The sequence below is a fragment of the Pteronotus mesoamericanus genome, unplaced genomic scaffold (assembly GCF_021234165.1).
Source record: "Pteronotus mesoamericanus isolate MK-2021 breed Mesoamerican mustached bat unplaced genomic scaffold, CSHL_Meso_final scaffold_651, whole genome shotgun sequence".
Lineage (NCBI taxonomy): Eukaryota > Metazoa > Chordata > Mammalia > Chiroptera > Mormoopidae > Pteronotus > Pteronotus mesoamericanus.
In genome coordinates, this window is record NW_026555325.1 from 31150566 (window position 1) to 31162875 (window position 12310).

At 34.0% G+C, this 12310-nt stretch overlaps 1 protein-coding gene across 4 annotated transcripts in view; it reads left to right on the forward strand.

Annotated features, from left to right (window-relative positions):
* Nucleotides 1-12310, forward strand: part of UBR3 (ubiquitin protein ligase E3 component n-recognin 3) — a 196267-nt gene that overhangs the window by 116836 nt on the left and 67121 nt on the right. For all 4 annotated transcript variants that reach the window (XM_054562480.1, XM_054562481.1, XM_054562482.1 and 1 more), the window contains 2 exons: nucleotides 8685-8834; nucleotides 12098-12231. In XM_054562480.1, the coding sequence (XP_054418455.1) occupies nucleotides 8685-8834; nucleotides 12098-12231 (284 nt within the window). The remainder of the gene's footprint in view (nucleotides 1-8684; nucleotides 8835-12097; nucleotides 12232-12310) is intronic.

Sequence of the window (12310 nt, forward strand, 5' to 3'; positions counted from 1 at the left end):
GCTAAGGGTATAGCAAGTCAAAGTTCTCTGTTCTGAAGTCATTGAGAGCAGTCCCGTTTTGGGGAGGTAATGTAACCAGTTTGATGTGCAGTTTGGTTTATTTGTTTTCAACTTTAGGAACTAAGGAATGTTAATAATAATTTTAGAAATTGTTTTTATCTGTTGCTTCCCCGTCCCAAGTGAGATAAAACAAAATAGTTTTCTGAGGAATTGATTAAGCATTGCACCTAGAGGAGGCTAGGTAGTGTTCTCTTGAATAGGAGAATGGCCACCTCATTTCCTGAGGAGACTGGAGGGAAGGAGGAAAGAGTGAATGGAGATAGAGGTAAGTTTCATTGGGGTTAAGGGACATGGGAAGCTTAGGTGATCAATCACTTGGTTGCTTTAGTTTTCAGGGTTATGTAAAACATGAGTTCTGCTGAATGAAAAGAATGCAACCACAGTTTTGGAATAGTTGCTGAGGAAAGTGGGAGATGTTGCTCCCCAAGGCTAAGTATAAAGATGGATAAACAATGCTTAGGGACCAGTTATAGTCAAGATCATAAGTTTAAATTGTTATTAGCCTGCAAGTTATTGACTCCCTCTCCTAAATCTTACTACTTTTTGAAAGGTATGACCTTTTTTGGCAGTAGCCAGGGCACAGGAAGAACAATTGAGGGATCAGGCAGACATGATTGCTAGCAAACAAAGGCAATTGACAGAAGCCATCAGGATAATGAGCCCAGTCCCGGTTCTTGCATGCTGCAGTGGCGACAGGTGAGGTAATAAAGGTTCACGAGTACTTGGTTTATTTAGGTAATCATGGCCATGCCAGTGGGATCCTGGACCATTCAGATTTATACATTCCTTTTATTGACAACCCAATTTCTTTTCATGGAAATCTGTTTGACCCTGAACCTCCATTTGAGACTCCATTTTCATCCATGGCCCAAGATAAAAATTATAAAGTCACATGGCTCTTGCATCCAATCACTATATGCTTCATTTGCATGTGACATTATGTATAATGTTATTAACCCATGAAGCTGGGCCCACACCTGAAGTACTACCTGGCAGTAGTACAGATACAATTTAATCTTAGTCCAGTCCACTGTTTCAGTTGTCAGACTCCTTTTTCTTCTTACCTTATTTCCAGTGTTGCAGGAATGTAAACATTCTATGGTTGCTCCTTTCTTATTTTGCCTTTGTCTTTGTGTAAGAGGGGTGTTCTCCGAAGGTTTTTATTCTGGTAACACAACATGCGAGTATTTCAAATTTATAACCCAGTACTTTTCAAATCCTCTAATCAAATAATTTTATTAGTTAAAAATTTAAGGACAAAAGCTTTTCTCTCTCAATGCAACAGATTCCTGCTCTGTGACAGTGCTATTAATTAATTTGTTGTTCACTGCTTCTCTGTGCTTATCAAGTTCTCTACATGAAGAAACTTACCTCTGTATTTCCTTCCATTTTTTTCCTCCTGATCTCTCATCCCCATTATTTATTTTGACTAGCTATCAAGGTGTAGGAGTCAAGATGTTAAATTATAACCTTGATCCATTAAACTTTATCACATAGAGATGGCTGAAATGCAACAGAATTGGGTTTAAATGAGAGTTAAAATGCTTAATTTGAATAATTTATTTTGGAAATTATTTTCTGATATTAAACATACTTTGTTTTAATTGTAGAACTATACAGTACAGAAAAGATAAAGGAGGGACAAACTTTATCCCTAATCTTACCATCAAAAAACACATATATCACTGATGATACTGTACAATAATAATTTTGTCCTGACTTTTTACTCAACATTGTAGCATAAATATATCCCCATGTTATAATTATTAAAGCTCCTAGCAGCTCTAAGTTTTAAAGGCTGTACGTCAGTGCAGGCAGCGTGGTGAAGTGGTTATGCGCACGGAGGGGCGCTGGAGCTTGTTGCCGAGGTTCATCTCTCAGCCACCCCATTGTCTGGGGTGATTCACTTAACCTCTTTTTGCATTGGTTTCCACACAGTTAAAAAGGATTATTATACAGCAGGTCCTCAAAGAACATCCTTTCATTCAAGGTCATTTTTATTATAACATTGATGAGATTGTATAGAAACTTAATTCTTGGTTATATCAGTTGGCCTATGGTAGAATTGTTATCCTTATGTGTCATTTCACTTAAAGTCACATAACCTATTGGTGACATTAAGTGAGTACCTATTGTACTGCCTACCTCGAAGGATTGTTGTGAAGATTGACTGTATTAGTACATTTAAAACAGGACAGAGTGCTTGGAACATAATTAGTTTATGGCTCTTACTATTATTTTTATTCTATAATTTACTTTTTTTTTTACAGATTTTATTTATTATTTAAAGAGAAAATAAATGTTTATTATCTAAAATAAGGGAGGGAGAAAGAGAGGGAGAGAAACATTGGTTGCATCTCACTCACTCCCAGCTGGGGACCTGTTCCACAGCCCAGGTGTGTGCCCTGACCAGGAACCAAACTGGCGACCTTTCCTTTCCCAGGCTGACACTGAACCCACTGAGCCACACCAGCCAGAGCTATCATTTTCTTAATAATCCCTTGTAATTGGACTTTAGCTTTTTTCCCTAATTTTGTGTATTATAAATATTATAGGAACAATTTCTTTTCTATTTTGTGTCTTCTAAGAGTATCAATTTTGAGGGATAATGATAATATATATTTTTGTGTCTTAGCTGTCTACCCTGCACTATGCTAGGCACATTCTACCAACTTATTTCTCTTGCCGCATGTATGAAATAGATGGCATTATTTCAGATAAAGATGCCTAAACTTATATTAAGTAATGGGTCTGAGGTTATACAGCAGTTAATGGTGGAGCCTGGGCTATTAATCAGTAAGCTTTGCCTGCTCTTCATGCTTTATCCATATTTGAAGTATGCTAAGGAGAGTTAAGCTCCCCTTCAGGCCAAGTTAGTAGCCTCGGGATAGAAAGAAGCAGATATGAGAAGAATTGCAGAGTAAGAATTAATAGACCTGATGATTGATTGATTGATTCCAGCAGAGTCGGGCGCAGGGTAAAAAAAAATTATGGGACAACTGTAGTAGCATAATCAATAAAATATACTTTAAAAAAATCCTTGATGTTATTCTGTTAGTTTGCCCTGATTATTGGGTCAGCTCCACCCAAATCATATGATTTGAAAGTGGGTAATGAGGGGGAGATTCTCCTAAAGAAAAACTGAGGCCAGCTTTAGCAGAAGGAGCTAGTTAGTAGTAGGTAGTAGGTAGAATAGCATCTGTCCACATTACCCATCCTTTAAGATTTCATTTGAAAAGTGGGATAGTCTGAGCAACAGCTGGCACAGATCAGGCTTTTGTTGATTATTATTGTTGTTAGTTATGGAGGGAGCTGCTTATTTTGTTAATTTTTTTGAGGTTTATCCTTTTATTTTTTAGCAATGTACAATATGCCTTGTATGTGTGTGTGTGTGTGTGTGTGTGTGTGTGTGTTTGCATGCGCGTGCACTACCACTAAGAAGGGTGGTGGGGATATAAATATATACATGTTTAAATATATAAAAATATAGTCCTGGATGGTGTGGCTCAGTGGATTGAGTACTGTCCTACAAACCAAAAGGTCACTAGTTCAATTCCCAGTCAGAGTACATGCCTGGGTTGTGGGCCAGGTTCCCAGTTGGGGGTGTGCAAGAAGCAAGCAATTGATGTATTTCTGGCACATGAATGGTCCTCTCCTTCTTTTTCTCCCTCTCTTCCCCTCTCTCTAAAGCTAAATAAATGAAAATTTTAAATATATGAAAATAAGGAGGCATAAAAATGTTATATCCCAGTGTCCTCTTCTTAGGTAAATTATAATATACTATGCACACTTCTTCTATCTTGTTTTTTTCACTCAACATTATATCTTGGCGAGTCTACCGTGTGATGAATAAAGATATTCTTCATTCCTTTTTTAAAGCTATATGGTATTCCATTTTGTAGATTTTTTTTCCCTCATAGTTTATTCAAATGGGTTTTTATTATTAGACCGTTAGTTTGTTTTCACTCCTTCGCTCTGCAAATAGTACTGTAATGAATATCCTTGTGCATCTATTTTTTTTTGTATTTTGATAACATAGCTGTAAGATAGATTTTTAGAAGTGAGATTGCTGGGTCAAAGGGTAAAAGCATATGTAATTTTGCTGGGTATTGCCAAAGGTTTTGGTAGGGGTTGTAATGTTTTGTATTCCTACCAACAGTATGTCAGAGTATTAACTACATCTTTGTCATTAGAATATGTTGTAAACTTTAGTGTTTTTGCTAATCTAGTAGGTGAAAGAAATGGTATCATGATTCTAGTTTTAATTAACATTCCTATTTAAAAAAAGATGATTTTTACATCTTTAACTGCGTCTTATTTCCTGAAACATCTTTTTGCAGCTTTTGGAAAGTTTTGGGTATAATTATATCATAAATTAGCCTCTTTTTTATGTTTTTAAATTTTCTTGGAATCAGGCAGAGTTGTGGACCTTGCCATCATTCAGGTGGGACCAGTTTACTTGTGGCCTGGGAATGCACATAGTACATATGTGGTCTTATGTATCTGTGGCTATTGTGTCCATGTTGTAAAAAATGCTGTTTTATAAATTATTGTAGTTTTGAATTGCTCTGTTAACTTGTGAAGTTCTTATTCTCTCAACTAAATAGGAACGATGTGAATTTCTTATCTCTGAAATTAGAATGGAGATCTGATGGATAGAATACTTTTTACATTGATTGTTTTGAATATAAATTTGTTCAATTTTGAGGGATGGTCTATGTCTGTCATTTTAAGTCAGTCAGTCATCTTTGATGTGGTGTATTTTAAAAAACACAGCCCATACATAAAAGTTATGTTTTGGTTACTTGTTTCATAAAACACAATAATATGTTTAACATATTATATAAAACTTTATAAAACAAAGTTAAAGATCTTTCCCTACCTTCCTTTAAAATCTCATCCCTGGGATAAACTACTATAAACAGGCTTTCTTGCTTCATACTGATACATATAAAATTATACAAATGGATTTTGTTCATATTTGTTTTTCTGGAAATAAAATTATTCTGTACTTAATGTGCAGTTTGCTTTTTTTTTAACTTAGCAATGTATCATGAATGTCCCTGCAAACAGTGTATGCAGATTTCTTTTTATCCCAGATTTTATTATGCACACATGTTCATGTATATGCGTCAGTGTTACACACATGGGATTAACATAAATGCTTTTAGCTTGTGTTATTTTTCTTCTTCTATGACCCATGACTACAACTTTGTTATATTCTTGTGCTTTTCTTTATATTGATATACTCATATACAAATGTACTACAATTTTTTGTTCATGTGATGTTCTCCCACTTTCCTTCTCCCCCTACCTCCTTCCCTCGTCCCCTCCCTCCCTTCCTCCTTTCCTTCCTTCCTACCTTGGTTTTGGTCATTGTTTGCTTTACCAACTGGGATCACCCTTCCTTGCTCTCTACCTTAGTAATACCTCCAAGTCTTCTGCAGTACTGATTCAGTGGCTCTTAGCCTTGGCAGCACTCAGAATCATTGTAGTCCCCTTAGAAGAATATTTGTGCCTGGGCTCCACTATAGATTAGTTTAAGAAGAATATTTGGGAATGTGGCTCAGGCCTAAGAATCTTTTGGAAGCTCCCAGCTGATTCTAATATGCAGCCAAAGTTGAGAACCACTGCTCTAATTCAGTGATTTTGTTTTGTTTTGTTTTTGTTTTGTTTTGTTTGAGGGAAGTGAGGGAAAGTTCCTAATAGTCTATAAGGATGTAATTTGCTCAACCATGTCTCTATTATTGGATATTCACTTTATTTTCAGCCTGTCTGTTTGCTTTTTATTCTTCTATAACTAACAACACTTCAGTAAACAGCCAATCTTAATTTCTGAAATTGATATTTCACTACATACAGGATAGGGCAAAAGTAGGTTTACAGTTGTAAGTATGTGAAACAGATTACTGTTGTATTCTTATTTATTAATTATTGTATTATTTTCCATATGAACAACTGTAAACCTACTTTTGCCTCACTCTGTATATCTACTCTTTCATAGTCACTTGGTGAAGATAAGTACTTATATAGTTTTAATACCTATTAATAGTTTTAAAAATCCAGTTATAGGGATACAAATCTGATATTAACTCAGATATTTTTCCCTTGCATTGCCAGTTAAAAGTACAAAGAATTATTTCTTTTGAAATTTTCTGGTTTAGGAATTTGACATTTTCCTGTTAAGCTAAACTTAGTTGTACAATATGACCCAGTCATCATGCTTTTTGGTGTTTACCCAGCTAATGTAAAAATTTATGTCCAAGTCCTGGCTGGTGTGGCTCAGTAGATTGAGCGCTGGCCTGAGAACCAAAAGGTCGCTGGTTCGATTCCCAATCAGGGCACATGCCTGGGTTGTGGGCCAGGTCCCCAGTTGGGGGCGCATGAGAAGCAACCACACATTGATGTTTCTTTCCCTCTCTTTTCCCTCCCTTTCTCTAAAAATCAATAAATAAAATATTAAAAAAATAAAAACATCATTTTTTAAAAAAATTTATGTCCACACAAAAATCTACACATTAACAATTTAGAGACTTTATTCATAATTACTCAAAACTGGAAGTAGCCAAGATATCCTTCAGTAGAAGTATAAACAAACTGTGGTACACTCATGCAATGGAACACTATTCAGCAATAAAAAGGAATGAACGATCAAATCATGCAAGACATGGGTGAATCTCAAATGCATATTGCTTAGTGAAAGTAGCCAGTTTGAAAAGGCCACATACTGTATATTTCCAATTGTGTGACTTTTTGGAAAAGGCAAAGCTATAGAGACAGTAAAGAAATCATTTGTTGCCAATGTTGGGAGTGGTGGTAGACTAAATAGGTAAAGCACAGAGGATTTTTTTTAGAGCAGTGAAATAATTCTGAATGATGATGATATAAAGTTGGATACATAACATTATGCATTTGTCAAAACCCACAGAACTTTACAACAGACAGAATCTTAATGTATGCAAATTTAAAAAGTCATTTAGGAGGTTGGAGGTCCCAGGATGGAACACAGAATGTAAGAGGAGAATCTGTATTACAACGTACCAGAATGATAGAATCAATCATAAATTAACAATAATATATTTTTATTTATTATACAATATACAGAAGCAGTGGATTTCCTTTTTCTTAAAGAAATAAACCATGATCTTTTTATCTTCTTGAAGAACAGTAAAAACTATTTAATTATTACAGTCAGAATTCAAATTAAAAATTACTATGCATGAAAATTATCATCTAGTTTATGTTCATGCCTTTAGCACTGTCAAGCCTTACATTTTAAAACTTTAGAAAATGAGATTTAGCAGCTTCTTTAGTATTTCATTTTAGTATTAGGATTTCCTTGAAATTTTCAGGTTGATTGTACCACCACATAGGGAAAAAAGGAATAAAAAAAGGAAAGTTATTTTTGTGAGTGAGATAGAATTAATGAAATTCTCTTTCTTTGGCACTGACTGTGAGACTGAATTACTTCATGCCACTTTAAGTCAGGTATTTATTCTCATTTGAACCTCGGAGCAGCCAGACACATCCTTTCTTTTCTGTGCTAAAATTTTCTTTCTAAAAAACAGTAATCACATATCAAATCTTAATGGCCTTAGATTCTTCTGAAATCTCCTTTTCATTTTGATTCATAAATCTTGTTTTCATAGACATTGAGACTTCTTGTTCTGATTCTATTTATATATTATTGACTTTTTCCCTCTGATTTCTTTATCGGCTTCTTTTTTATTTCCATTAATACAGGGTATTATCCAAAGTTTTATTTTAGCTTTCTGCCCCTTTTTCTCTCAGTTACTTTCAATAACTATTAGAATATATATCTATCTGCATGCATTCCTATTAAAAATATCTGAACTTGACATCTTTTTCTATTTCTGTTGTATATTTTTGCATATTTATATAGATATGTATCTTTTAAACAGTCAAAAATCACTTCTGCTCTCCTGTCTTCCCAATCCCCTCTACTCATTTCTTCACCACTGTGGACAGTCTCTAATCTTTGTGAATTTAAGTCTTTATCTGAAAATCATTCCTGACTAAATATTTTCTTGCTGATATCAATCTCATATCATCCGAGGATTGCTGTTATTTTCTATAGCAGTTCTGCTTTATTAATATATATGGTCATATTTAAATGATTTCCCTACATAAATAAACATATTGATAATTATTATTGCTAAGATCCAATCACTAGAACTGAAGGTGAAGGAGAAATAGTTTGTTCCTCTTTTATCTCCTAGTATATATTGCCATTTCCCCCTCCAAGAGTTGCAATGTTACAAATTTCCATGATGAGGTGCCTCAAAGAAAATTAAAACAATTTCCTTAAATTATAATATCCTAAAGCTTTTTTTGATAAAAATGTCTTTTCCTTTCTGTTTTTGCTTTCAGTTTTGTATGTGAATGATACAATATCAGCAGTGTTTAATCATATGTTATTTAAGGTCTTTCATTATATCAACTTTTTGCATTTTATTGTCTTTTTCTGAGTAAATATCTTACTTTAGCAAGGTGTTTTTTCCCCAGAATTTTATTACTTTATAACTTTATTGGTATGGAAGCTCAAAATTATTTGAACTTAATTTTTTTTTATACTTTCATTAAAAAGAGATTTTTCTTCTCAGATTCTCCTGAGAATGATATTCCTATGGAGATCACCACAGCAGAACCACAGGTTTCTGAGGCAGTATATGACTGTGTTATTTGTGGACAGAGTGGCCCCTCCTCTGAAGACCGACCTACAGGATTGGTTGTGCTGTTACAAGCATCCTCAGGTAAAATTAAAGTAATTTTTCAGTGGGAACATTTTAGAGACAAAGTCTATACAGCAGCTTAATAAATGCCTGTATTGAATGGAAGTTGTACATTTGCCTAGATATAATTATAGATCTAAGTAGCAAGAATCAATTTAGATTTGTATATCAAAGATTCTTAATCTGGTTTTATGTTATCTCTCTAGACATGAGTGTTGGAAGAATTTTTTAAGAAAGAGATCTCTATATGTTATAGTCTTTTTCCTTAAAATGATGTGGTGTGTTACCAATGCCATGTGGCCAATATCTAGTAGCAGCAGAAAGAAGCAAGTAAATGCTAGAAACTACAATATAATTAATTATCAGCATTTTGGCAATTTAATTGTTCTAAAATCTAGAAGCATTTTACTCCTAGAAATATTGTCAGTTTAAATATTTTAATTGCATATGGCATATTCAGGTAGCTTTCGCCTTATATCTTGAGCTACTATTGTAGAAGCTATCATTCTTCAAACAGTCTGCTGACTAATATGTTTGTCAATATATAGTTAACAAAAAATTTTTTTTAAAACAATTTGATGGATTTGTCTGAATGCTCTCCATCCTCTCCCACACTGAAGTATTTTGAGGTAGAGTTAGGGTTAGAAGCCGTAACAGTTGTAAACATCTACACACCAAACAGCAGAGGCCCAGAATATTTGAAGCAAAAATAGAATTGGAGGGAGAATTAGTTTTACAATGATAGTTGGAGACTTTAATATCCCACTTTCAATGTTGGATAGAGCAGCTAGACAGAAGAGTAAAAAAACAAATAAACCAAGTAAGCTATGAAACAATTAAACCTAAAACACTTGTATAGAACATACAATCTAACAATGGTAGAATATAGTTTCCTTAATTGTACAGGAAACATTCTCCAAATTAGTCCAGGTATTAGGCCATAAAACAAGTCTCAATACATTTACAAAGACTGAAATCATCCAGAGTATCTCCTCTGACCGTAATGAATGAAACTAGAAATCAGTAACAGCAGAAAAATTAGAAAATTACAAATATGTGGAAATTACATAACATAAACAACCAGTGGGTCAAAGAAGAAATTACAAATGAAATTAGAAGGTACTTTGAAACAAATGAAAATATTAACACAATATACCAAACCTTGTGTGGTGAGGTGGAAACAGTGCACAGAGGGAAATTTATAACTGCAAATGCTTATATTAAAGAAGGTCTCAAATCAATAACCTAATTTTATACTTTTAGGAACTAGAAAAATAAGAACAAGCTAACCCCAAAGCTACCAGAGGGAAAGAAAGAAGGACTAGAAGAAAGAAAGAGGAAATAGAGAATAGGAAAACTCTGGAGAGAATCAGAAAGGCCAATATCAAAACTGACAAATTTTTTAGCTAGAGTGATCAAGAGAAAAGGGGAACACACAAATAGTTAAAACCAGAAATATAAATGGGGATATTATTGCAGACCTTACAAAAATAAAAAAGACTGTAAGAGAATATTATGAATACTTTTATGTCAACAAATTTGGTGTCCTAGATGAAATGGATAAGTTCTGAAAACAAACTACCAAAACTATTAAAGAAAAAAATAGCAAATTTGAACAGACTTTAAATAAGTGAAGAAACTGAATCAAGAATCAGAAACATCCCAACAAATAAATCCCAGGACCAGATAGCTTCCCTGATTGTTCTAACAAACATTTAAATAATGAACAACAGTTCTTCTCAGACTTGCCAAGGAAAGAAAAAAGAAATAAAGGGAGGGAACACTTCTTAACTTATCCTATGAGCCCAGCATTATCTTGGTACAAAAGCCAAATAAAGACATGGTGAAATCCTAGCAAACCCATTCAGAAGTGTATTAAGAGAATTATATATCATGCATAATTAATTATATTGTAGTTTCTAGCATTTACTTGCTTCTTTCTGCTGCTACTATTAATCTCTTCAAAACTTGGGGACTGCAATGATATACCTGGTGTTCCCTTCCCTAAGGATGGCTCTCCCCATTCTGTTGACTCTGATAATAATGTATGACGCTGTTTGTTTATATGCCCACTCCCTTTTTTTATGCTTTGATGTTTTACAAGTATAAAGCCATAGTATTTGTTTTTCTCCTTTTGTCATATACCTCTCTTCCCAAGTTTTCATTGGGAAGTTTTATATCTACAGAGAAGTTGAACACTTTTTACTTAAAATCACCAATAGTTAACAATATTGTCATATTTATTTTTCTTTCCCTCTCTTATTTACTCTCTCTTAAGTAGAAAGTGGCAGACTTCATGACATTTTATTCCTAAATACTTTAGACTACCTCCTAAGAACAAGGATATTTTTTATATAACCACAGTATCATCGCACCCAAGAAATTTAATATTAATAACATCTAATACTGTATGTTTAACTTCTTTCAATTATCCCGATAATATATTTGACAGCAAAGCTTTTTTTTCTTGATCCAAGAGCCAAGGAAAGAGCATGCATTGTGTTTAGTTGCCATTTCTTGTTCGTTTCCTTTAATCTAGGACAGTTTCTCTAGCCCTTTAAAAATTTTTGAAGAGTCTAAGTCAGTTCTTCTGTAGCATGAAGTTCATAGTGACAGTTTGTCCTGTTATTGATGATGCCAGCGAAGTTTGATCGCTTGGTTAAGGTGGTAGGTAATCTGTAAGATGATGATACATTTGAGACTCTAATAAGCTATCCTTTTATCTTTTTACTTGTTGTTTCTTGTCTGAATCAATGAATGTATTATCTGTTACCATTATAATTCTTTTCAGTACTGAAATTTTCTCAGATTTGACCAGTCAGAAATCCTTTAGGTCCTTGTGACCTGCCCCCTCAGTGTTACAATTACCCTGGATCTTTATTACACAAATTTCAGGCTCATCCTGACATTCTCTCCAACCCTGCACTGAGGTTTTTCTCTAAGGATCTCTGTCTCCTTTCCATGAGAGACAGTGTAGTTAGAAATGAAGTTTATTGATACTGGAATGTCATAACTTCTAGACTTTTTCAATGGACAGACTTTGGAAACCATCCTCCATCAATCAATCCATCCATCCAGAGTTCATACTCATATTTAATGTCATTTAAAAAATTAAATATTATCATATTTGAAGTTAGAAAGCTAGAATAGCACTTTTGTAGAATCTTTAAAATATTCTAATAGTGCAAAAATTAGTGTAAGCTGATGGTAAATAACAGCTTCTGTGGTGAATCAGGTCTGTACGATGGTTATCTAATGAGCTCGTATCTCTGATGTTAATGTAGTTTTGGGGCAGTGCCGTGACAACATTGAGCCAAAAACATTGCCTGTCACTGAAGAGGAGCAGATTTACCCTTGGGATACATGTGCAGCAGTTCATGACGTGAGGCTTTCATTATTACAGCGTTATTTTAAGGATGTGAGTATCATTTTTATCAACTAGTATTTTTGTTTGCAAAATTCATGGTAGAGTTTTATATTTTTTCTTCTAACAAATA